This window comes from Brienomyrus brachyistius, unplaced genomic scaffold (genome assembly GCF_023856365.1).
Source record: "Brienomyrus brachyistius isolate T26 unplaced genomic scaffold, BBRACH_0.4 scaffold44, whole genome shotgun sequence".
Lineage (NCBI taxonomy): Eukaryota > Metazoa > Chordata > Actinopteri > Osteoglossiformes > Mormyridae > Brienomyrus > Brienomyrus brachyistius.
The window spans coordinates 2,058,258-2,084,969 of record NW_026042319.1 but is presented as its reverse complement, the minus strand read 5'-3'; the positions used below and the strand labels follow the sequence as shown (position 1 = coordinate 2,084,969).

General features: G+C 49.5%; 1 protein-coding gene across 1 annotated transcript in view; it reads left to right on the top strand.

Annotated features, from left to right (window-relative positions):
- The window catches only part of atp10a (ATPase phospholipid transporting 10A), a 33,081-nt gene extending 9,860 nt beyond the window's left edge, over positions 1-23,221 (top strand). Inside the window, exons 2-21 of the mRNA XM_048999277.1 lie at positions 1,221-1,425; positions 2,178-2,263; positions 4,751-4,857; positions 5,013-5,144; positions 5,286-5,416; positions 6,016-6,268; positions 7,162-7,379; positions 7,698-7,892; positions 8,959-9,502; positions 11,592-11,695; positions 12,076-12,202; positions 12,278-12,462; positions 12,666-12,975; positions 15,404-15,480; positions 16,424-16,549; positions 16,700-16,900; positions 18,272-18,352; positions 18,444-18,548; positions 19,739-19,926; positions 20,230-23,221. Of these exons, the coding sequence (XP_048855234.1) occupies positions 1,221-1,425; positions 2,178-2,263; positions 4,751-4,857; positions 5,013-5,144; positions 5,286-5,416; positions 6,016-6,268; positions 7,162-7,379; positions 7,698-7,892; positions 8,959-9,502; positions 11,592-11,695; positions 12,076-12,202; positions 12,278-12,462; positions 12,666-12,975; positions 15,404-15,480; positions 16,424-16,549; positions 16,700-16,900; positions 18,272-18,352; positions 18,444-18,548; positions 19,739-19,926; positions 20,230-20,803 (3,949 nt within the window). The 3' untranslated portion in view covers positions 20,804-23,221. The remainder of the gene's footprint in view (positions 1-1,220; positions 1,426-2,177; positions 2,264-4,750; positions 4,858-5,012; positions 5,145-5,285; positions 5,417-6,015; positions 6,269-7,161; positions 7,380-7,697; positions 7,893-8,958; positions 9,503-11,591; positions 11,696-12,075; positions 12,203-12,277; positions 12,463-12,665; positions 12,976-15,403; positions 15,481-16,423; positions 16,550-16,699; positions 16,901-18,271; positions 18,353-18,443; positions 18,549-19,738; positions 19,927-20,229) is intronic.
- Positions 23,222-26,712: the final 3,491 nt, after the last annotated feature.

The following is a 26,712-nucleotide window of genomic DNA, read 5'->3' as shown; positions in this document are numbered from 1 at the left end:
GGCACAGCGGGAAATTTGAAGCACGATCTCTCTGCAGGAGCCCGTCCTTGTCGCTGTCTGTGCTGACCAGTCCAGGCTCTAGCCAGAAATAGGCCTCCACCCTCATTAGCAGTCAGCTCTCATTTGTCCGGGTTGTTTTCCCCGTACAATTGCGTTCGCTTGCATCAACTTCAGAAAAAGAAACAAAATATTCCAGCCTTCCCTGCCCCCCCACTTACTCTTCCCAGAAAGATAGGTGTAGCACATCTGACCCCAGGTGTTACTGGTGGGCTTTGGTCCCACGCAGCCAGTTCTACTCAAACATCTGTGGGACGTCGCCCATATCGGGAATAGCGAGTTCTTTACCCTGAGTGGTGGGCAGCCCCTCCTCTAAGCAGGCTTGTTGGGGAAGACGCCTGAATGTGCTTTCAGATGCATTACAATAGCGTATGAAGTCGGGATATTAACTGTCCTTATTTGACATTTACCGATGTGAGTCGGGGAAGTTATTTCAAACCCTGTATACTTTTCTATACTGAAAGCACAGAAAAGTGACAGTCTTTAATCTGGGGGATTATTATACGATCTCTGGATTACGTCCTAATTTATTCAGTCTGATTTTGCTAGGGTTCAAAATTTTTACTTGTTTTTGTTTTTGCTGCAATGTCTGGTGGTCAGAGTTTGAGGTTAGAACCCCCCCCCCCCCCACCCCCAACGCTCCTCGGCATTAGTTGTAAACATGAAGTCACGTCACCTTTTCCCTCCATTGTTTGTTTTGCTGCTTTTGTTAGCCCGTGTGCGCTCTGTGTTTGTGCCGTGTTTTAAAAGGGGCTGTCAGCTTGACTTGGCTGGCCGCTCCTCGCCCACCAGGGAGTCCTTGTCTGATCGCTTTGCCCATGGCATTAATCTGCTGTGTCCCGTTTTGTAGAAATGGGGGTATTTGTTTGAGACGGACGCTGATTAGTCGCTGTTTATCTGCGTGGGTGCGTGTGACAACCTTCACACCCATGCCTTTGCCAATCTTTCATCTCTAATGGATTTTGCATTCTTAAGAATGTGATGGAAAATGTTGACTTAAGAGAATAGTGTGCTGCCCTTTGATTCCTGGGCCAGCAGGTGGCAGATCGGTTAACAAGCTGGTATTTTCACCATGAGGTTGCAGGTTCATTGAGGTCCAGATAAAGGCGTGTATGTAAAATGCAATACAACGATGTAACTCTGTGACGTGCTTCTGCCGGCAGGAGTCAGCGACGTTACGTGGAGAAGTACTGGAAGCAGGTGCGCGTCGGAGACTTCGTCCGGCTGCGCTGCAATGAGATCCTGCCGGCGGACGTGTTGCTCCTGAGCTCCAGCGACCCGGACGGGCTGTGCCACATTGAAACTGCCACACTGGACGGCGAGAGCAACCTGAAGCAGCGGCAGGTTGTGCGGCGCTTCCTGGACCTGGTGAGGCGCGCGGCTGTGGTGGGGTAGTGTCGAGGTGGCATGCTATGAAGCTACTTGCACCTGCCTTTCCCTGGACAAAAGTCTGGACCCCCCACCACCGCCACCTATTAAACCATGCCCACATAGTTTGTTTGGTTGAAGTACTAATCAATATTTTAATTGATACCCCTTGTGAAATGTCTCTGGACCAGGCCATGTCTCCCTAAATCTGTTACTTCGCATCAGCATCTGTTCCAGTAGGGGAGGGACCTATCGGTAGGGTCGCTGGGAAATTTATTTCCAGCCAAGGATCTGATTCACATCATCCCCTCCCTCACCCATGTGTGGCTGCTACCTGGTCCTGGTAACCCCTCCCCCAATGGGGCTAACCCCTCCTCCACATGTATCGGAGGTGATTTTCTGATCGATAAATTAGAGACTGTTTTGGTTGCTGTTTTCCAGCGGTTCCAAAGCGTTAGCATTATTTGCTCTGGCTTTGTCTAGTCAAAGAACCACCTGATTTCAAGGCAAATAAGGTCTTTTAAACACTCCACTCAGATCTCTAACGGGATTCTTTTGTTTTGTGAAAACTCAAGAAGGAACAATCTAGCCAGTCGTCTGCTGCATCCCATAACCTTATGGCATGAACTTGACCTTTGACCCTGAGTCCACGGCCTAAATTTATAATCCGTTTCCATAAGGACTACGGTCCTGTCCTGTGTCTGATTCCGTAACTGGCTGTGTTTGCGTTAAACGTTAATGTTTCTTTGTAGGACTGTGAGTTTGACCCCTCCAAGTATGACAGCGTCATCGAGTGTGAGAAGCCAAACAATGATCTCGGCCGCTTCCGGGGTTACATGTGAGTATTTCCTCTGTACAATCAAAGGGGAGGGTCTCTCTTCACTCTTTAACTGGGGAGCATTCTTGCGTAATTTATCGGAGTTTGCCTGCTTAGTCACTTAGCCAGATGTGTGTTTCCAGTGAAGAACCATTCTTAAAATATTTCCGGTATGCTGGAAGTTGTAGGCGGCTGCTTTCGATAGTTTCTTTATCTGGATATGTCTTGCTTACGTACGGTGGAGCTCCGACCTGGAAACTGTAGTCGATACCCTTAGGTGCTGTATTTCCCTCTAATATTACCAATATTACCAATACTGATAACCAGTATTTTCTGCATAGTTGAAGTTGTATTCATAATATATATATACTTTTTTTATCAGAGAAACAGACAAAATAGCATTAGAGATGAACAATCTATATATGTCTAAACTGTCTATCGTAAGATCCAAGAAAAATTGAAGCATGGAGTATTATTATAACAAACACTACAGTTCATGAAACAAACAAAAGCCTGCTTAACACCACAGAGTATCAGTACAGAGCTAGTGTGGCATGTCCTCATGTTTGGGTGGGAAATGGTAGCACAAAGCATCAAAAAAACACTGTCAGAAGGCAAAAAACGTGAGCTTTCAGTTTAAGGTGGGTGCTATAGCGGTATACAGACTTAATGGTTCAGTACGCTCCTTGATTTTGGGTTATCGGGTCGGTGCAGTTTTGGTACAGTAGGGAAGCAGAATTTTAGATTTATTTATTTATCTTTTAATAATGGATGCATGCCGGTTTAGGGGGGTCATAGTACAAATTTATTACAGCGATCTGAGGAATTGGAGTTGAATGTTGTGGGGGGGGGCACTGTATTACAAGTCAGATAGTAATGCATGGCTGTGGTATGTGTGCCGGTTAGACAATCTGCCCTTATAACCTGGCAGCCCCTGATCCATTGCTGTCCGTTTCTTCCCACCCGTGGCCTGTAACACCAGCGCAGACTGTGTCCTGCGGGCTCCTTCGCAAGCCCAGCAGTCTGGGTTATTGGACTGGAACTTCGATTTCATTAACAGAATTCCCAGAAGGCAGCATCAAGTCGTCTTTCTGGAGGGTTGATGACTCAGAAGTCACCAGGGAAGCAGGTGGGGCCGAAGGGCAGCCATGACCCAGACACTGGCTGGCTCCGCCCCCCTCCAGCACCTTGTTGCCTGGTAACTGTGGCACAGAGTGAAGGCTGTGAATACCAGAGGCTGTCTCTCTCATGCTTTATTACATTACGGCCCAGTGAAGTGGACAGGATCTTCCTGAGAGGCCGAGAGTCTTGACAATTGTTAGATGGCTTATAAAAGGAGCTGGCGTGCGCGTTAATCCTGAGTGCGTCCGAACGGCGGCCGGCGTGCGCGTTAATCCTGAGTGCGTCCGAACGGCGGCCGGCGTGCGCGTTAATCCTGAGTGCGTCCGAACGGCGGCCGGCGTGCGCGTTAATCCTGAGTGCGTCCGAACGGCGGCCGGCGTGTGCGTTAATCCTGAGTGCGTCCGAACGGCGGCCGGCGTGCGCGTTAATCCTGAGTGCGTCCGAACGGCATCAGTCTGACATAACGGATGATTCAAAATTGTATTCTGGGCTTAAGCGGTCCAAACAGGTTACTACATCATTCACCATTATTCACCATTACTATTTCAGCAAGGTGTCACTTAGGGTGATTTACAGTTTTTGCTAATTGTTTGTTTTTGTTATACCAAAACTGTACCGAGGCAAACACCCAAAGCCATGGTTTGTACTAAAATTAAACTTAATTTTGTTTATCTCAGTACTACACAGGAAAATCTGTGAGTCTGTCTGCCTGTTTAGTGCGCACAGTCGGTTCCTCTTCTCTTTCTCGTCACATGGGAAGCGGAGGAAGGAGAATTCGCACTGAGTACATTGGCCTGTACTCGGGTTGGCCCTGGAAACGGTATCGTCACGCGATTCAGACGGTCATGACTTACCAAGCGCATTGATGTGGCACTCTGTGAGAGAGCAGCACCTAGAGACTTTGTCAGCATGCAGCTTGGAACCTGAGTCTCGGAGTAGTTTGGGCCGTTTACCTAATATCGCTATAATCCTTGACTTAGCAGTGGGATTTCTGCAAACGTTAAACGTGCTCTCACGTCGGATATTCCACGTCTCCTGCCTCGTTCTTTCTATTTAACTCCATTCTTCTAGTGAGACGTTGAGCCCCAAAGCTTTCTAAACCGGGTCCGGTTTTGTAAGAATGCCCAAAGACGGTTCTCCTGCCGAGAATCCTTCCAGGAAAAATGTGGGGGGTATCCTGTGGGACATCTTTGGCCCACCGTACAGAGCATTTCTGAGCTCTTTGTTTTTCTTGGTCTGTCTCTCCCCTAATCCCTCGTCTCCAAAAAAGGAGAAGCACTGGCTGAAACACAGGCTTGGTGGCCAAACTCGGAGCCTTAACGGCGAGGCTTAGGTTAGGTGATTCGGCGGCCCGTCGTAACCTTTGTTGTAATGAATGACTGCTAGAATCCACCGGAATGGGAAGAGAGACGGACTGAATAAGGACAACCTGCTGCTCCGAGGCTGTACCATCAGGAACACGGAGGAGGCGGTGGGGATCGTCATTTACGCAGGTGGGCCCACTCCCATTTTCCGGAGACTTCCCCTCTCGTGACCCACTGGTATCTCCACTACCCTCCTTTGCTAGTGTCTCCTTTACTTAAGTAGCCCCCCCCCCTATTCTTCTGCTCACCCCATGCTGACCCTGAGTGCACGGCGCCCTCCGCAGGCCATGAGACCAAATCCATGCTGAATAACAACGGCCCACGGTACAAGCGCAGCAAGCTAGAGCGGCAAATGAACATTGACGTCTTCTGGTGCGTCATCATCCTGCTGGTGATGTGCCTGTTCTCCGCCATCGGTATGTCCCTCCAGCTCACATCCCTCTGCAGCCTGCAGCCTTTTATTCGGCCCGGAGCTGTAAAGTCTAAAAATGGGACGCCGCATACAACCCCGCCGCCCCCCAGTCTCACATCTGAATTTCATTGATCTGCCCCCCCAGGCCATGGACTGTGGATGTTCCAGTACGGGGAGACCAGACCTGTCTTTGATGTCCTCAGCCCGGGGGGGACAGACTTGTCACCCGCCCTGTCTGCTGTCTACCTGTTCCTCACCATGATCATTGTGTTCCAGGTAGAGTGGCTTCTCTCCTGGACGGGGGGGGGGGCATGTTTGCAGGGGCTTTGTACACATCGCTGTAATCCCTGAGAGGAATGCATACGTTAGAAAATAATGAAGCTTTGCCATATTACGGTGCGTGGACGTTGTTTAATGTGAAAGTCGTTTTTTGTGACCTCAGGACAATAACAGCATGGTGTGAATATTTTTCAAGGCTCAGATGTTTTGGGAGAGAAAGTGGCGTAGTGGAAAGTAGCACTTTTGAGTATTTATAGTTTTAGTATTTAGTAGTTTATGTTTCAAATAGATTTGCAGTTTTACTGTTTTTGGATGCATGTTTATTTAACACAACCACTCACCATCCCAGCTCATTGACTGTTCTTCACTGAAATTTTACTTGGTGTTGCTGGAATGATATGCTTACTCGCACTCTCTCGGTGTAAGATCTGTGGCTTTTCTGATTGTACTGTAGGTTCAGCTTGTTTGTATGACTGTCGTTCCCCTAACTATTCTGCCGCCTTGTGGTTACAATGTGCAGGTGTAAGTTTTGAGCCCTGATGTTCCCACCATGGATCCTGACGGAAGGCTGCCATGTCACCCCTGTCCCCACTTAGGTTCTGATTCCCATCTCCCTCTTCGTCTCCATCGAGATCGTGAAGATTTGCCAGGTGTACATCATTCATCAGGATGTGGAGCTTTACGACGAGGAGACAGACTCGCACCTGCAGTGTCGCGCGCTTAACATCACCGAGGATCTGGGCCAGATGCAGTACATCTTCTCGGACAAGACGGGCACGCTGACGGAGAACAAGATGGTGTTCCGGCGCTGCGCGGTGGCGGGCATCGAGTACTCGCACGACGCTAACGGTGAGGGAGCCGCCCACAGCCGGAAACGCTCCTGGCCAAGGAGTCCCCGCCCTTTCGGTTTCGATTCCTTGGCCTTTCGGTGCTTCGACGTCACTCCGCCATTCTGTTTTTAAACACCTGGCAGGGCCCCCGCTTCCCTTTGTGGGTTTTGAAAACAAGCGGCGGCCATTCGGAGGGAAGCCCTGCCACCGTTCCTGCGATTATCTATCTGGGGACAGAGAACATTTAGTCAAGGGCGAGAACCCTCACCCCTCCAGCCCGTCCCATCTCAGGATTCCTCAGATTCCGAAAAGCTTTATCCTGTGAAAAACACTCCTCTCTACACTAAACCTATTGCCATAAGACATCCACAAGCCTGTATCACTGTAATTATATATAAATATCCATTCATTCATTTTCCAACCCGCTTATCCTGCTGGGTCGCGGGGTATATATTGATATATATAATATTATATAATTGTTTTCCACTTGGCTGGCATTTTTCCAAAAGGCTCTTCCCATTTATACAGCTGGATGTTTGACTGGGGAAATTCGAGATAAGTGCTTTGCTCAAGTGTCTGACCGCCAGGCCTCTTCTGGGGCTCGAGCTGCTGCTTAAGCACCCAAATCCTGCAGGTCCCCCCGACAGTACCGACCGCTCCGAGTTGTTAGCAGTAACACTGGTATTGAAGAAGGCCACGGGGTTAGGGTTAGGATTAGGGTTAGAATCAGGGTAGGGTTAGGTTCAGGGTCAGAGTGCCAGTGAGCTTTTATTTCACAACGTGCCCCATTTCTGTTAGATGTACATGTAATTAGTTAGTATTGTGCTTTATTTACACGGATTCATTTTGTGAGAGTCGGGATCAAACGCCGAACCCAATCCATAAAGCCGTGCCCCTCCCCCGCCCCCACAGCACGCCGGCTGGCCATGTACCAGGAGCTGGATTCCGAGGAGGAGGACTGCACCTCCCATGGGGGCACACTGCCGCGGCGGGACAGCACCGGCAGCCACCAGAGCGCCCGCGTGGTCCTGCGCTCCCAGAGCACCAAGTCCCACCGCCGCACGGGCAGCCGGGCCGAGGCCAAGCGGGCCAGCATCCTGTCCAAACATACGGCCTTCAGCAGCCCCATGGTCGGTACCTCAGCCGCCGTCTGGGGCCCATGCTGCCCCCTGCTGACCGTCTAGGTGATGGCAGTTAACCAGGGATGTTCCTTAAGTAACGATGGCTTGGGAAATGGGATGACAAATGTTAGAATGTATGGAGATCAGTATAACTATATACGTTAAGCAAGTGACTGACTTGTGTACGAGTTTAGTAACTATTTATAAAAACAAGTCGAATGAGTGCCCAGCGTCGACAGGTGCTTGCTTTTTTTTTGCTGCCATCATTTTCTGCATCTCCGTGGCCGTGACTGTAGTCATGTGATGTGGCTCCCTGTGCTTCTTCAGGAGAAGGACGTCACGCCCGACCCTCAGCTCCTGGACAAGGTGAACGACTGCGCTAGCCAGATGGAATTCATGCGCCTTCACGCTCAGCCGCTGGCCCAGCTGCCCTCCGAGCTCTCGGACATCATTGATTTCTTCGTGGCGCTCGCCATCTGCAACACCGTCGTGGTGTCGTCGCCCAACCAGCCGCGCCAAAAGGTGCTCCACTCCTCCAGGAGATGCGCTCGGAGCTGGGTCTCACTGTCTTGTGAGAAGAGCCATCAAGCTCTCAGCTGAAGATTCTGCTCCTTGGTTGCTATGATACCAGCTACTGGTTGGGTGTGTTGGGTCGCGTGGTCTTGATAAGAACATTCTTCATGTGCTGCAGCAGAGATTATGATTTGTATTCATTCCTCCTCGGTGGATGTTCTCATCTTACCCTCTGCAATGGCTGTTCCCCGGCTGGCCTCCTAAATGTGCTCTGATCTGAAGCTTCAGCCTTTCCCATTCGATATTAGCACTTAATTAGTCAGAAATGGTGCTTTCACACCGCAGGAACTTTTTTCCAGAACCAGGACTTGTTGTGTTCACACTGCAGGAACTCTGCATTTGTAGTTCCTCTGCAGTTCTGGAACCCTTTTTAGTACCTACTCTGGTCTGGGTACATTTTGTTCAAACATAAACTACTGGAGAGGCGCGTGCGCCAGTAACCTTTGCTGATACGTCAGTATTTGCTGATTGCTTAACCAGAAGCACCGGCATTAACTAGGAAGTCATGCAGAAATGCATAGAAAAGAGATGGAAGTTGCGGATCGAAAGTTGAGCATATACATAACATATACATATGTAAACTATTTGTACCGTATGTTTAATGCATCAATTTAATGTTACAAACATTCCCAGTTGAGATCGTCCAGGTACTCAGAACCAGGAACTGGGTTCTGGAGCTTCGATGTGAAAGCGCCAATTTATAAAGTTTACAGCAGTGGTTCTCAAACTCGGTCCTCGGGCCCCACTGCCCTGCTTGTTTTCCAGCTATCCCTGCCCCACACACACAAGTCCCAGCTGTGTTTCGGCTTCTGATTGACTGAACGCACCCGATCCAGGTAATCAGCAGTGTGTAGGGTTAGGGTTAGTTGGAAAACAAGCAGGGCAGTGGGGCCTGAGGACCACGCAGAACCACTGGTTTACAGGGACAAATGCTGGTTTGGTTTCGCTGACGGGCTTGAGAGGGCAGTATCTTTTTGGGTGCCGCAGTGGGGCTAAGGCGAGTCTCCTGTCGTAGGTGCGGATGAGGTTTGAGCTGAAGTCGCCCGTGAAGACCATCGAGGACTTCATCAAGCGCTTTACTCCCAGCCGCCTCACCTCGGGATCGAACAGCAGCAGCTCGTCCAGCTTGGCCACCAGAAGCTCCGCACCACGGGCTGGCTCCAGCCTCCTGTCGTCGCCGTCCACCGAGGGCACCCTCCTCAGGCTGGAGGAGGAAAAGTCCCCAGGCCCCCTGGAAGGATCCTTCCGACCTGTCCCACCACACTCGGCTTCTGAGGAAGCAGAGCTCCGCTACGAGGCAGAGTCGCCGGATGAGGCAGCCCTGGTCTACGCCGCTCGAGCCTACAAGTGCGCCCTGGTTGGCCGGCTCCCTGACCAAGTGACTGTGGAGCTGCCTCACCTGGGCAAGCTGACCTTCGAGCTGCTGCACACTCTGGGATTCGACTCGACCCGGAAGCGCATGTCTGTGGTGGTCCGCCACCCCCTGACAGACGAGATCACGGTTTACACCAAAGGAGCAGACTCTGTTATCATGGACCTCCTAAGACCGCCCACCTCAGGTAAGTCCGATGGCCTGTTGGTAGTGGGGGGGGGTGATGTGACCGTTAAGAATATGGTCTTCGTGACCCATAATACAACACTCTGGCTTCAGGTGTTCCCTTCCATAGGTAGATAAGTGAATCTCTTAAAGCGAGATTGACGGGTCCCCTTAGTCCTTCTCAGAGAAGGACAACGAGGACATGCTTGAAGATGCTAGCGGAGATGAATATTTCAGTCTCTCAGAAGGACGCCGTCTGGCCTGTGGGTTCACGTGGACTTTAAGCAAACAGGCGACAGACGGCCAGAGGTGGCTTCTGTTTGGGGCTGTGAGATCGTGTAGCACGCAGATTTGGCACACAGCCAGTCGGTGCTGTCCTTGAATTAGGGCTTCTTGCTGCTCTTAATGAATGTTAAGTCATTCTGAAAGTTCAGCTGTTTAGCCTGTTTACCCATACGGTTTATGGCAACGCTCGGAATCCACGGTAATTATTTAATATAACTGGGGTGTAATGATCAGCAGTCAGACCTTACCCAGGTCTGATCCACAGTCAGGGGCCTGGATGCCACAGTCTTTGTGCGGTTACCAGTTACATTAGCAATGTAACTGAGCATTTGTGAACTTTGAAAACTGCTTTTTAGGTACCTTTTAGGTCCCTCTTTTAAAGGTTGTGTTAGTGTGATAAGCCAGTATTTTAACGGCAGGGCAGCAGTCGTGATTCCAGGCTGCTGTCCTCATAGAGGCTAAGAGCTGTGACACTCATCGGTTTGCCCCTGGGGCCTATAGCTGCCTGTCACTGCACATGTGCACTGAGTGGGCACAGGTCAGCTCAGGTGACGCTCCTACCGGGGGGAGGGGGGTGATTCATGTTGAGAGAGGGAGGCATCGCCTTGGAATCGCTGGTACGTCTTTGGTTACTGAGTGTGTTTACAGCAAGTTGGACGCCATCATTAAGTTCCTCTGTATCTAAAAAGTGACTTTTTGAAGCTTCTGAATGAGGCACAATCGAACAAAAAGTCTCCCAGAGGAGGAGGATTTCCGTTTCACGCAGGGTGTTTTCATGTAGCTGAGGTGGTACGGGATAAAAACGAGCAGTGTTGCGGTGTTCGATGGGGGTGGGGCTGGGGCGATGTGCTTTTGGACCTGCCTGCCGTGCTTATTTGGGCTGACGGGCGGCGTCTTTCACACCTGCCTGCCTGACGTAGGCTCAGTGGCGGCAACTCATCATGTGGTACGGGCAGCCATGGGGACCAGCTGGGTGTGCCCCCCCCCCCCCCCCAGAGGTGATCACAAGACCCCCCCACTCCACTTAGCGAGCCTGCAGAACAAGCCCCTGTTGTTCTGGCTTTCGACAGACTCTTTCCTGTTCTTTTTTTCCATCCCTCCTCGAGCTGGGCTCGCCCAGACCTCCCGAAATAGCTCCCAGGCCGAGGGGCGTGAAAGGGTCCCGCTCTGTTTTCCTGCGAGTTTGCCATAGACGTGAAGGTTGTCATTTCCTGTGTTGTGGCAGCGGACGACGTGGGCCCTGCCTCTCAGGCTGAGCATAGTGCTCCTCGCCTCCACCTTGTTGCTTTAATGGGGGGTGGGCCACGTTGCTTCCATGACGGATCAAAACGAGAAGGTGTCACAGGCTATTAAAGAGGTATGAATGCCTGCTGTGCTTTTTTTTTTTTTTTGTTCCCGTCGAGAGGGGAAATGGGGCGGAGGCAGAGAAGGCTGATGAAGCCTTAGAGTGAAAATGTGAGGTTTGGCCCCCCTCCAGCGTGGAGGGAGGCTGTGGAGAGGCCCCGCACTCCCTGGCTGTTTATCTTTGCTGAGGGCGGAGAGCACAGGCAGGACTATGCTGACCTGCTACCTCCTCGCCTTTGCCCCTGGTGCCAGCCTGTTCTTGCACCTCCTCCGCCAATCGCTTAGCGGCGGTGCCACGGAGGCGTGAAGCAGCACGCCGGTGCGTCTGGAACGCAACTGTTAGCATCCGGATATTAGAGCCTCTCTGATAAGCTGTGGTACTCAGCCAGAACCAGAGGCCAGGGGGCGCACGCAGGCCCCGCTCCCCCCAGGTAATACTGATGTGGCAGGGTTCTGATTCTAATCCTGCTGCGTGTTTACAGATGACACCAAAGGCAAACGACAGAGGAAAACACTCTACAAAACCCAAAACTATCTCAACCTTTATGCCGCCAATGGACTCCGAACACTCTGCATCGCCAAAAAGGTAACGAGCGTCCCCTGAAGTCCAGCCTTCAATGCGGCGACTTTGTTAATCTGCTGCCCGTGTATTGTTTTTTTTTATGTGTCAGTTGTAAATTGTACTTTAAATCCAATTAAGCATCAGTTATAAATAGGTATAATTGTAATGTTGCCTGCGCACTGCTGGAGAAAACCCCAGCGAGTTGTGTAGGCAGCCCAGCCTGATCATGTGACTGCTTCCAGCACGACGACGTCTCTGCCAGGCCCGCCTGTTGTGCCATTAAATTACTGCTCGGCTGAGTCTTGTGTATCACCATATGGTGCCAGGGAATGCCCACCCCCATCCCCCATTTTATCCCTCCCGTGTTCATGGTTCCTGCCTTATATGAGCCATGTGTGTCCCAGGTCCTCAGCAAGGAGGACTATGCTGCCTGGCTGAAAAGCCACTTGGCAGCGGAGACTACCATCCAGGGCCGGGAGGAGCTGCTCTTTGAGTCTGCCCTGCGTTTGGAGACCGACCTCCAGCTCCTAGGTGAGGCTCGTGCTTCCTTTCTGCAGTACCCTGTGGGCGTGGCCTATTCTTAGCCCCTCCCACCCTCGCGCACAGGAGCCACCGGCATCGAGGACCGGCTCCAGGACGGCGTCCCCGAGACCATCGCATCGCTGCGAAAGGCTGGTTTGCAGATCTGGGTGCTAACTGGGGACAAGCAGGAGACGGCCATCAACATCGCCTACGCGTGCAAGCTGCTCGACCCCGAGGAGGAGATCATCACCCTGAATGCCGACTCGCAGGTCAGCCTCCTGTGATATATGCTTATATGCACAGTTTTCCCATCCTAGTATTTCACAGGTAACTGGCCTGTCTGCTGTAGCATGTGATATAAAAATGTACCAGACTGGCCATGCCGTGTCAGGAGAACCCGCTCATTCTGTTGTCAGTCCAAGGTCAAATGAAGGTCATGCGCACTGTGCCACTGCTCTGTCCTGTGTCACAGGAAGCCTGTGCCGTTCTATTGGAGGAGAGCTTACACTACATCCGGTCCAAATTCCTCTGCGACGCCCCGGAACAGGCCACCCGTGCTCCGCAGGATGACCCTTCCTCCCTGCCCGTCCTGGTGCACCGGCTGGGCCTGGTAATCGACGGGCGTACTCTGGCCTACGCCCTGGACAGGAGCCTGGAGGACAGGTTCCTGGCGGTGGCCCGGAGCTGCCGCTCGGTGCTGTGCTGCCGGTCCACGCCACTGCAGAAGAGCATGGTGGTGAAGCTGGTGCGGAACAAGCTGAAGGTCATGACCTTGGCCATAGGTACGGGCCGTTCGCCGGCGCGTCTCAAACGCATGCAGCCAGGCGAGTGCTTATCCTCGGACTCAGTCATGCTGTTCTAAGTTAGCCTGTAAGTTAATGTTGTCTGTCACTTCTAAGTGGGGTGGGGGGGGGTGCAGATTCAATGAAAACTGATAGAACGATCCCAGTTTTGCAGTGTGGTTGAGACCAGTTAATGATGACCGGTCAAAGCTTTTTGGCATTTTTGTTATTGTAAAACGGACTTCGTTTTGCGTGGGATTAATAAGTCTTGTAGAGTCTAACTTGTCTGAACCTGCAGATACCCTTATTTAAGGAAAACCTGCAGAACGTGTTTAATCATCCGAGCCGCTAGCGATGCCGTTGAGAACATGCCCGTCCTGCAAGCCGTTAACGGCCCAGTGCTGCTGTCCGTCTGTGGGGGCAGAGGGCAGAGGCAGGGAGACCCCTGACCTCTGAGGGTGTCCCGGCTGCCACCGTCTGTGCGCTCGCTTTATAGAGAGCGAACATCATGCGCCATGTGCAGCGAAAGGGCTCAGTGCCCGGATCCTCACCTGAGGCGCTGCTGTGTGTTATAAATGGCACCCAAACTGGTCTCACTTTTTCCCCAAGTCAGGTTTGGTTTTTGCGAGCAGCTGAGAGGCTTGTGAGGCGGCCCTCCCTTCTCACTACGCTGTCACTGTTCTCGCACGTCGTCTTTCGCTGGGTCTTTGAGTTCTTGGAAGGATGTGGCTCGGTAGGAGTGTAGTTTATCAATTTCGCATGCTTGGTATCGCTTAAACCACCCACATTGCCTTCTGATCCTGTATTTCAAGAGCAAGAGCCATTTAATGTCTAATGTGAACTAGTGACACACATACACATATATATATTTTTTTTTATTTGGTCCTTTTAATGAAGAGCAAAATCAGACATTTGAGCTGTAGGTATTAAATATGTTTAATGAAGGGTACTTCCATTAATGCTGTAGAATTTCAAGTATTTTGTAACGGCGCCTCCTAGCCACGAAGTGAGGACTTGCAGTTGTATTTTCTGCAGCCCTGCTTTTGCCCTTGCGCTTTGCTTTGCCCGAGCGTCTTGCCTGCTTGAGCGCACGCCTGTGAGTATGCATTCGGCTTTTCTGGGTCACAGAGGGAGAATCCTTTTTTCCCCCTGCTTCATTTCTTGTCTCTTCTCTTTTAAGCATTTTTAGCTGCTTGCTGACTCTGCAGTCGGGGGACCTTGTGGAAACATCCAATGCTCTGGTTTGCTCTCCCGGGCGGCCGGTGGACGAGCCGGTTGGCTAAATTGCCCGTGGCAATCTGACATTTTGTGTGTCCACTCTGCTCTTTAATATATTTTCTGGTTTCAGTCAAAGGTGGAACCGATTTTGTCCCGAATCGTATAACAAATGGGTGGCAACCGATTTGCAGTGCAGCTTAAATCCTCCAATCGGGTGACAGATCCTCAGAGACCTAGTGTTACATCATGTAGCACAGATTAGTGATGAATGACGACTGAGTTTCCGTTTCGGTAACTGTCAAAACACCTGTGAGTTTCATTTCATGTCAGCACTTGACATTAAAATGTTTGGGACAGTCTTCGGCACAGTGGTTCCCTTCATGCAGGTGCGTGAAGAAGCAGGTGTTTACTCTGGTTTCATAGAGCTTTTCATAGAGACTTACAGGAAGTGCTTGGCTTTCTGTCAGGACGAAAGTCGTGGTCATTGAGCAGGTATGAGATCCGTATTGTCCGATCGACGGACAAGGTGCCTCAGAATGCCAGTGACGACAGAACGGCTTGAACCGCGAGGAGCACAAAGACTGTCTGGCGGAGGTGTTATGGCACAGAAACAAAACGCGTCTCGCTGGGAGAACATCCATCTGCAGACGTATGGGGAAAATATCACCTCCATGACTGTCATCTCGATACGACGCACTGGCTTCCTTGCCTTTCAAGTACAAAAGCAGGATTCCATCTGCAACGAAGAGTGCACTAAATCTGTACAAAAGGGGTGTTTTATATCTACGCATCAATGCTAAGTCTGACTGTTTCTCTCCATATCCTGCTGTCACTGTAGCCTTACAGCCTCCAGCTGTGTGGAATTCATGTGCTCTCCCCTGTGTTTGTGTGGTTCTGACGTCCTGGTTCTCTCTCCCAGCCTGAGCATGTTTGTTGGGTGACACTAACCTGGCCGATACATTCAGGTCAGCCCTGCCTTTGACTGTACATCCAGGCTGGTTGTGACCCTAACTGGATGATTAATTACTGAGGGGGAGGGTCATGGGTTTGCAGCGAGCAGTCCTCAGCTGAATTCGCTCTTTGTGGAGTGACTTCATGGGATTTTCTGGTTCGTGATCGCAAGCAGAGCACTTCGTCTTTGCTGTGTCAACAGTAATCTTGACTCTGTTGGGGGAGGGTAGTAAAGGTGCTCCTCTGTGTCTGTTCCTAGGGGACGGGGCTAATGACGTCAGCATGATCCAGGTGGCCGATGTGGGCGTCGGAATCTCGGGCCAGGAGGGGATGCAGGTAAGGTCAGACGTAGCCGGGCCAGGTAGAGTGCCACTCCGCTATGGGGCTAAGTCTTTCCATATGGCTACATCTTGCGTCTCAAATTATGAAGTTGTCAGGGGCCCCTGGGGGGTTTGTATCGGACAAAGTTATTGTTGCGTGAAACCTACCATGTGTCAGGAATTGCTGCTGTCGTCGCAGTCAGAGCCGCCGGCCTCGGGGCCGAGTCACCCGATCTCTAACTCCTTTCCAGTGGGACTTCGTGTTGTTAATTAGGAGAGTCCCCATTAACCTGGAGGGCAGGAGATTATGGATTCATTGCATGGCATGTCTGTCGAAGAGCCTGAGCCTGCGTTAAAATAACTCTGCTGATTACACTTAATTAGTGTAAAATCTTGGGTCCTGACAGGGCTGGGATGCCAGTTGATGAATGATTCTGCCCTTCGGTATGGTCTGATTTTCTGATGTAGTCCTTCACGCCTCCCTAAATTAGCTGGTGTTCTGTCCGCTGGCCGTTTTTACAATATAACATCAGCAGTAATTTTTCTCTGTCGCGGGCCTCTTTGTCAGTTAACATCGTGGAGGCTCTTCTGCGGGAGCCTCTCGGTGTCAGGTGAAGCCCAAGAACATTCCTAAAATGTGTAGTGGAGGAACGTCCCACAAGGTGTGATGGATGACTCTCGTCACTGATGGTGCTCAACTGCCAGAAACCGAAATATCTGCCCAGGAAGTAGGACCGTCAGGTGGGGTGGACTTGCGGAGGCTGGGCAGTGCTTAATGAAGGGCACGGGTGATATGAGGCTTGCGAGTCTTGGTCCCAGCCAGTACTCCTCTATTAAAAAGACCCTGAGCAAAAGGACTTAACTTGGATGGGTGGGAGATCAGCAGAGGGATCAGTAACTGTAGTCTGTAAGCTCTGGGAGTTTCTGTTGAAGCACCTGATCTGTCGTCTCTCCCATAGGCTGTGATGGCCAGTGACTTTGCCCTCCCGCGCTTCCAGTACCTGCAGAAGCTGCTGCTGGTCCACGGTCACTGGTGCTATTCCCGCTTGGCCAACATGATCCTCTACTTCTTCTACAAGAACGCGGTGAGAATCTGAAATGACCCATGTCTGCATGCCAGGGGAGTGCAAACATTTTACTGCTGCTGCTTCGGTGATAGCAGGTGGAATGTGGCGCAGAGCCAAAAGGTTTAATGTGTGCGTTTTATCCATCTCGACTTCTTCTCGGTTTTCCAGATGTTTGTCGCCCTTATCTTCTGGTATCAGTTCTACTGTGGCTTCTCTGGCTCGGCCATGATCGACCAGTGGTTTCTTATCTTCTTCAACCTGATGTTCTCCGCCTTCCCTCAACTGATCACCGGCACCCTGGATAAGGACGTGTCAGCAGAGACGCTCCAGGACCGACCTCAGCTCTACATGAGTGGGCAGAACTCGGAGGTAGCTGGTCAGAGGGATTCTGATCAAGGGTGGGGAGATGAAGATGGGCTTAGTGCAGGACCACAAAAGTCTATTCTTTTGATAATTGATTAATTGTGTGACCGAGCGATCGACTGATCAGTTGGGCCAAAACATGTGATCAAAAGAAAAATATAAATGCTTTTATTTAAGAAATATCAGGGAGTGTTTTTGAAGTCATAGTTCTGAAAGAAAAAAAAAACTTTACACAGTGCAGAGAATCTGTGTTCAAAGCGGAATAGAGACGAAGGTCTGCCGGCCGTCGCTGCCACGCGTGGCTTGTTAATGATCGGCCTTTATGCTACAGTATGCAGTATTTTGCCGGTGTTTTCAAAAGCAACACTCTTTCGGCATTTTGAAGTCTTAACAGTAAAATTCGCCGAGTGGCATGAGGTTCCCCGATAATTTTGTCGCCATGATTTCTAAATTTCGCGGTTTCGCTGAATTACTGTAATTCCGCTCAAGCCAAGTGAATGAAAATCTGTTGTAAATCGTTGACCCATTTCGCTACACTGATTTTTGTGTGTGTTTGCAATACATCTGCCATCTACTTGTCTGGTGGAATATCACTGCTGTACTCGCGTGCCAACTGCAACCGTCTGTATCCCCGGACAAACGGTCCCTACATGTAACTGTACTGCATGTAACTCTAATGGCACATAGAAAAGTAAAGTATGAAGCAGGATTATCACACCAACATTACGCTGCTAGGCAGTGATGTCATTATAGGCAATCTATGGACTAAACCCATGAAAACATTCATTGTCGACTATATTTTTATTACGGAATATTATTGACATTAAGTTTGCTGTTGCAGCCCTAACAGTGACCTCTGTCTGGAGGAGAATCCAGTGTTACAAATGATATTTACAAAATGCTGATTATTTGCAGTAAATTTAAGTGATTTAGTATCTTATCTCAGAGTGTGTGTGTGTGTGTGTGTGTGTGTGTGTGTGTGTGTGTGTGTGTGTGTGTGTGTGTGTGTGTGTGTGTGTGTGTGTGTGTGTGTTAATGATGGCTATGGACTTGAGTCTCAAACGGCAACAAGATTAGTCTTTCGAATCTATGTTTGAGTCAGATTGTAGTAAAAATGGCCCAGGAGCAGAGTCTGTCCACACAGACACACGGCCAGCTATGCACTGCGATTCGGGGGGGGTGGGGGGGCTTTGAGCACTAACAATAGGCCGTGATGGATGCTGGAGGGCAGGGAGGTATGCTAATGAGCTTATGTCGCCGTTCTGTTTCCTCTACACGTGAGTTTCTGTTTGTCTCTGAGATATGAGGTCACAGACGCCTCACAGCTTGAGATTCTCCCTGTTATACGATTCTTTTGTTTTTTTTTATGTTTTCCAGGAATACAAGCCATACATGTTCTGGATGAATATGATTGATGCCTTCTACCAGAGTCTGGTCTGCTTCTTTATTCCTTACTTTGTAAGTCTGTTTGTCCGGCCGCTGTTATTCCTGTGGAATGACTGTTCCCAGCACCCACGCTCTGTGCCCACCGCTTGTCCCTCTGGCGCAGGCGTACTCCGACTCAGACGTTGACCTCTTCACTTGGGGCACTCCCATCACCAGCCTGGCACTCTTCACCATCCTGTTGCACTTGGGCATCGAGACAAAAACCTGGGTGAGGCGCTCAGCTTCGGGGCACGATGTGGTCTGTCCAAGCCAGCCAGAAAGGCCTCTCGCAGACAGTCGATTACTCTAGAAGCCTTTGCTCGAGCATCTGGACCTGTGGTGTATGTCTGCTAGATGTAAACAATTAGACATTATCAGCAGATTGCCGTTGCATGAAAACATTCGGGATGGTGTGAATTCCAGGAACTTGTAGGTTTATAGTTGGCAACAGATGGTGCCAAGAAGGCTTGTCTTGCTCAAAATATTGAATCGCTAGGAATTTGGGGGTGAGGGGTTGTGTATTAATTCCAGGTTATATGACATTGACATTGAATCCAGTAATGAAAATCTCGATTCTACCTTTACGTCTGGAGTTTTAGCACATCCATCATTTTCCGTTTATGTGCTTTTCAAACCCTGACAGCAGAACTAAAGGGCTTAAGAACGTTTTGAGCAGTGTTGCTTGCTCAGACACTTCCCATTGATACTGGGCAACATATTTTCACTTGGAAAAACTTAAGCAGCAGTGGGCAAACTTTCTGCATCCACACCAAACATTGCTGAAAAAATTGCCCTGTGTATCATCAAGGGACATGGTCATCCATTGGCTGTGGTCTCTCTGTGGGGATACTGCTCTCCAGAAATCAAATCGGACTTCTGGGCTCTGGCACCTGCATGGCTGTAGATTCTGGGGCAACTAGGGATGACTGAATTACTCACAGATGCTTAGATAGCAACATGCTTCTCAGGTTAATCTAATGCCGCTTGCCGTCGGGTTCCTGGCTCAGGTGCGGTGAGTTATTAATCTGCATAGGTTCTACCTACTTCCGAGCTCTAAGCCCTAAAGTTTTCCTGTGTGGATTCAGGTGAGGGGCCGTCTCTTACTCTGGGATGAGCCGCCTTGATCTCCACCGGTGTCCTCGGCATGGCAGCTTCTCGCTGAAGAATAGATCTCTTGCCGCAACTGGCTAACTTTCCCTTCCCACTTCGCTTAGGGGCAAAATTGCAAATCTTCCGTTAGCTTGGGGCAAGGACCAATTTTATGCTTTTAAGATGGCGGAACTTGTCCTGAGCTGTAAGTGGATTTGATGGAACTTCGCAGAACATTAGAAGCAGGAGTCATTTTGACAGATTGAGGAATGCACCAGTTTCTGATGACCTCTGATTGGTTTAATTTTTCCCCCTCCTTTTTTTCGTTAGACTTGGCTGAACTGGGCCTCCATCGCCTTCAGCGTTGCCCTGTTCCTAACCATAGCTCTCTGCTACAACGCCTCCTGTCCTTCCTGCTACCCACCCTCCAACCCCTACTGGACCATCCAGCGGCAACTGGCCAACCCGCTCTTCTACCTGCTCTGCCTCATTACCCCTGTCGCCGCCCTGCTGCCCCGGTGAGTAACTGCACCCTTCTACTTATCAATGCACCGGTGACTGCCTTGGGTCATGTTGAGTGTAAAAACGCCTGACCGGAAAGGAAAGACCGTTTTTCAAAGCGCCTGAGGGTCGAGGCATGCCTGAGCCGTAAGGAATGTGTTTTCAGTGGTGGTGTTACAGGCTCTGTCTCTCTGAATATCACCGTGCAGCCAAGCTCTCTGATGTGCTTTCCAGCAAGCCTTTGGTAATCCTCACCAAAAACAAGGTGTTTTCATTGTTTTCCTGATAGGGCTGGTCCATTGTTGTGTTCTGCTTTCTAGATATTTCTACAGGGCGTGTCAAGGCACCCTCTTTCCTGGCCCGGTCCAGTTGGGGCGTCAGCTGGACAGGCTGCCCCCCGAGGCCCGGAGGAGCGCGCTCGGCCAGACAAAAGTGACGGGGGGGCATCACTTTGCCTCCCAGCCGCCCCTCTACCACATTCCCGGGTTTTTCTGCAACCATGGAGCAGAGGGATACAAGAAGCGGGAGGCCTCCACGGACTCGGCCAAGGAGGGGGTAGGCCTCTCTGGAGGCACGGCCACGGCCGAGGGCGGCTGGGGACCAGACGCTAAGCGCAGCGGCCTGCCTCCTGAAGTGGACACGCTGCTGTACTTGCAGGGGGATGCATCCGACGGGCGTTCCTATGCAAACGCGGCTGTCGCACCTTCAGGTTTCAGCCTCGCGGACAGAGCAACGCCCCCACCCCCGTTTACGCAGCATGAGTGTGTGCCACTGACGACGGCAGCCACCTGCGTACAGAGTGCCCCCGGAGGGGAGGGGCTCGGACTCCCTCCCAGTACTGCGACGAGGCCGGAGGGGAGGACGGCGGATTCCCTCGAGACGACCTTATTATGATGCATTGGCTTATAACATCACTCCGGGGCACATTTGCACGTTAGTTATTTCAAATTGTATTATATTTTCATTTTGGATTTTTTTTTTTAATATAAAGATAGGTACTGCTGTGCATGTGTATACACATACACCTACACATGCATGTAACTCTGAAATATAAATAAAATATATTTTAGATGTAAAAAGTTCAGAAATTATATCCTGCAAGCAAATATCTTATGCAACTGGACAGACTTGCTATTCAGTTGAATTCTGGAAGATTCTAATTAGTCTCAAGGTTACGGTTTGAGAGTGAAATATTTAGAGGTATAATTATCTTGTTCGGAACCAGCATTCTGTGACTGTCCCCTTCCTCCTATGCAAAATGTTATTGCTTCCCATTTGTGGTCTTTCTATCCTTTTCTGTTTGTTTTTACTATGCAGTGGGTCCAAAATGTCTGAACTGATTACTGGTTTGGCTGTGCTGCCGCTTGTTGACGGCCAGGAGGCTGGTGCTGATAAAACTCCTCCTCGGTGGGGGGGGGGGGGGTCTTTGTCTTTCCATTAAAATCTAGTAAGGCAGAACAGGATGGGCGACACTAAGTATATCAGCACCGTGCCTGCAGACGTCACCATAACCAGACTGGGTGTGAGGTTAGGCCCCACCCCACATGGGGGTTAGGTCACATCAGTGATAATGGACGGTAACCTTGTGCTGCTGTGTAAGTATGTTGTGTATGTTGTGGTCTTATGACCTACATTCCCCTTCAGAGGTTATATAAGCTACACCAAAGCTGAAGTGTCTCTCGCGAGGCTCGACTGTCGACTTCCTCCCGGAATTTGCGTGTCTGTCGATCTGGGTAGGAACATAGAGCAGGGGTGGTAAAACTGACGCGTCCAGCGTGGGGGGGGGGTTTGGCTGGATGGTATGATAAGGATTTCAGAATGACTGACGCAGCCTGTGTGTAGAGAGCCATATCCCTGATTTCGGACCAAGGGCTGCGCATGTCGCACTGCACTCGTCATGCAGTGGTTCAGCCTGCAGTCTGCCTGGTTCTGAGCTGGACTGAGGCTCTGTCACAGCAGACGTGCTGCTGGGTCAGTGCTACGCCAGCCTCGGGTTCAGACAGGAGCAGAAGTGCTTTCCGGATGGTACGTACCTCTGCTACTCGCATTCCTGATCATCCCCTAAGTGCTGCAGTTACGTGGTTCAAGTGGAAAACGGTGCCCCTTGTGGCCATCTCTGGCACTTCACATTTTACACTTCTCCTCGTCCTTAAACGGGCTCTCTGAATCACACGGCAGTGCCAGCATTTACCGTTATTCCTTCAGCGCGGATTATGTGGAATATTTGCACTAGTTAAGATGACGATCTTTCATATCTGTGATCTGATTTGAAGTTTTCAGCACTTGGACTGTGTGTTGGTTTTCCTGTTGCCAAACTGCAGTGCTCCCTTCCTTCACTGGGTCCAGCACTCCCAAAGGCACTGGGGCGGTGCTCTGAAGTGCCATTATGCCACGCTGCGTTGCACTGTGTGGTCAACCTAATGGAACCCAGTAAATTAACTGGTCAGGGACAGGTGACCTGCGATGTTTCCTCCTGTAGCCTCACGCCTCATTTTCCACTGTCGGCAGTTTGACCAAATTTTGCCAAAGGGATCAGTGTATATATTATCTTGTCATCCTGTCTTCTACGGTTTTCCTCCAGGGATTTAAGTTTTTTTTTTTTTTTTTTTTTTCCATCATTGCTTGTTTTTAGCAACCAAACAAATTTTTGTGTGTGTTTGTATGTGTTGTCAGAATGCAGTGTTTGTAGAAATATCCTCTGTCATTTCTTTGCCTTCCTGTCAGTCAGCAGTGGGTGTGAACCGGCGACCTTCACGTGCCTTAACACTGGATTATACAGAATTAAAGTTACTGCCTTTTATCGTGATTTTTTTTTTTTTTTGCCCACTGTAAATGAGAAATAATGGTGCATTTCCACAGAAACCTTCCATAGCATATCTGTTTATCTAAATGTCCAAATGAGATTGTTCTTCTCTTGGGAAACACCCACTGTAGCGTTCAGGATCTGATCCCAGCTCCTGCAGAATCGTTCTCCTGTGGGAGACCCTGTCTGCTCACCTCTTCCCACACTTGAGGTCGATGTATTGTAATTGGACATCATGTGTCTGATTTATGGAGACTGTTAACACTACCTTAGCAATATTTCTGTTACTAGAAGCACCATTTTATGCAATTACTCTGGTCTTTGTGGGTATGTGTTTTATTCCTTTGTTTTTAGCTGGGATCTGCAGTCATTAAGATAATTGGTTTCAAGCTGTTCTTTGTGCAAACTGAAGTTGTTTTCCTGCCATATTTTTTTTTTTTTTTAAAAGACTCAACGATTTTGTTGCAAAATGGAAATAAATGGCTTCCTTTGTATGACATGAGACAAAATTGCCTTTATATGCTTTTTTTGTATGGACTATTTGCGGGGATTTCGGAAGTCAGATTGAGAAAAGCATGTCCTAATAATCTTCCTCTTCCTCATGTTTCCTTTAAAGCTGAAGGGTTATGTTAGGCTCTGCTCTGAAGTTCTCCATCTTCTCAGAGGCTGGTCACAGGTTGAGGGTCACCTGGAGCAGTATGTGTGAACATCTGACGTTACCTTAACATGTGAGCGTGTTTTATAGGAGCTTCATATTTGAATTGTGTGTAGGACAATACAGGGAAAAAACCTAGTAAGTAATGGAGGTATTTTTAATTGGGGTCCCGCCTTTAGAGGATGGAGGATTCATGCTGCTATCTACACCCTGGACGGTCAGAGTGTCCTTTCCCTTCTCCAGTCACTGATTCACAGTTTCCATCTCCAGCTTCTGTCGTCTCTTCAGGGTTCATTTCCAGTGACGCACCCTCCCAGTAAAGCCACACCCAGCTCTGGGTGCAGTGACGGTCACATTTTGCTATGCAATTTAGACTTTTTATAGGTCCCCCAGCTACTATGCTCCTAACCCTTAAAGATGATAATTTATCAGTCTTTTGTATTTGCAACATGTGCCCAATAGCAGCCCGTAAACTCTCCCATAATTAATCAATGTTCTGTATCACACCTGGACATGTTTATGAATTTGCGTTTATGAATGATCGCAGCTGTAATTAACTGGATTTTTCTGCAGTGTTTCCTTGGGTGAATAAGTTCTAAATATCCATTCCGTTTCCAGCGGCTACCTGGGTATTTCAGTGGCGTGGTTCAGGTTAAGGATGCTGGTCAGTGGAATAGTCGCGTACTGTCTTAGGATTTCAACTGGAATCCTTCTGTCTTTAAGCACTGCTATCACAGTGACAGTGATGCAATAACAGGAAGTGTTTTCTCTTTCCTCCCAGTTCCTGTCATTTGTGTGTGTGTGTGTGTGTGTGTGTGTGTGTGTGTTCAGACTGCTCCCAGCTTTGGATGATTCAGGCCCCTAACTTTCAGAGTGTGTGGTGGGATTATCCACCAGCTTCAGGGGAAGACCTGGAAGCAGCGAGGTGGGTAAAGCACCTGGCTGAGCTTGTTAAGTGGAGAATTCTGTGAGCCCCCCAGCTCACTGCCTGCTTGGAGGATCCTTGCCGTGCCATTTGCACTGCTTGAAAGTTAAGTTCATTTTATTATATAGAATTTTTGTCTGATTTCCTGAAGGGAAGTACCTGCGAGGGCTTTCATTTGATCCCATTTCCCTGGACAAACTGGCCTAGTAATAATCTCATCTAAAGATTTGTTTTGGCATTTATTTTGTGAGCAATTTTCTGGTAATGCTGTAGAATCATGAGCCTCCCTTTCCACACAGTATACAGCTTGGCATTTACTGAAGGACGGGGTACAATCATTTATCACGGGACTGCGATTCTCTCTCTGGTCACAGTCTAGTCCTATACAAGCTAAACCAGTGCCGACTGCTTCACTCCTTTGTGGAGGCTTCATTCATTTGATGCTCCGTCTCTATTGAAGCAGCCTGGCTTTCATGAGCCTCGATACTGCGGCTGTCCTGACCAGGCTGCACCCCTGCCTTGTGCTGCCTGGCATAGACTCCAGGCCCCCGCAATGCTGACCAGGATGAGTGCTTGGAAGATGGATGCACGGGTGGGTATTTCAGTGCAGAAATTGAATTGACGACTTTCACGAGGCTTCTTGCGTTATAAACCGGCACGTCTCCAGGTTAAAAAGCTGTGTCTTTATAGACAGTTCTACTCTGCTGATCTGTAAATAATGTCCCCTGTGGTGAACCTAAACCCAGGCACCAGTAGACTGATTATTGTAAGGAGCTTGACTTATTCTTCAAGGTCCCTGTCTGGCAAGCGAAAGCCCTTTGGTCATTGCAGACATCTGTCACTGCTGTTACAGAGGCTTAGTGAGCCTCTGGGGGGGGCACCCATGTGCCCAACCCTAACGTGCCGGAGCCTCCGTTCCACCCAGCTCTGCCTCGGTCATGCTCTCTCCTGAACAGATTGGCGTTGGACGCTTGTGTGCTTTGCCCTGCCCAGCAGAAAAGCAGCCAGCTCACATGGCGCAGCCCAGCACTGGGTGAGGTTAGTCATCGGAGCAGTGCATTTGGGCCGGACTCGGCTCAGCACTGCCAGGCGTGGAATTTATCTCTGTCCATATGGGGAATTTCAGCTCATCAAATATCCTCAACCCAGCCCAGGAAAATTCCTCTAAAAATAAATATTTTCTATTGTTGTACCATTTTAGGGGCCGTTTCACTGTTTAATCAGCTGTGTTCAATGTGATGATTTTTTGTTTTTTTTTTTTGGGGAGGGGGGGGAGTATTTACCTTTATTGATGACTGGCTAATTCAGGTCACATGACATTTCCACAATTTCTCTAATTGGACCTTACTAATTGTGGCACATTTCCAGAGATCCGTGTTCAGTAGCTCTCTCTCACTGGCATTTTCCCGCAGGGAGGGGCAGGGTTGTATTGTTCCTGGAGCCTCCTCCTAAGGAACAATGTGTCCATGCTGTCGCCTGACACTGCACTTCCGTAGCTCACTGCCGCTTCCCTCAGAAGCGATGTAATGTCTTATTGATTCCCCTGGAGATGCTCCGGACGGCCACATTTTTAAACATTCCCAGCGGCTACCTGGGATTCGAGCCAGCGAACTTTGACTTGGTCGTTAGCTTTAATCGCCAGCTTGACTCCTTTCTGAACTCCGTGGGGGGGCTTAATCTTTGAGCCAAAAGAATGGATTTAAAATTGCATTTCGCTTATATATTCTTTCGCTTATATATTACCACTGAACCATTTCTGGATCAATATGCTTCCCAAGCGTACAACAGCACTGGCCTGAGATCTGATCCAGGCACAGTAATTTAAATAGCTGTCACAGACGTTTTGAAGGGTGATGAATTCTCCATATGAAACAGAAACTCGACAGCTGCCTCTCTGGGGCTGTGCCCTTCTAGAGGCTTCAGAAGACGAGCGTCACTGAAAGTTTTCTTTAGCCAAACCAAAATCACCACAGCTGTGCTGTTTTCATCCATCCATCCTCTAGCCGTGTTTGCTGGTCAGGCTCACGTAGTCGTCCATTTTGCATCTGTTATGAATATTCCTGAGAACAATTCACAGGCGATATGTTTACATACCTAAATGAGTCTGTTAATTAGCTCATTTAGCAATGTGAAAACCTGAAGAGACCCTGGGAAGCGAAGGGTTTATACAAACATCACATGTCTCAAACTTTGAGACTTTTTACAGTTTTTATTCAGCTTGTTGTCTACCGATGTGTGCAGTGAGGGAATGAAGTCATATTGTCACATGACCCTTAAATTCAGGAATAGCCCAAAAAGCCAAATGAGTATAATGTGGACGAGTCTAATTGCAGCGTTCTTGGCTTTTCTGTGGGAAGCGGCATTTTCCTGATGTTTTGCAGCGCGCGTGTTAAATGGGGGATATGTGTTGGCAAAATGGT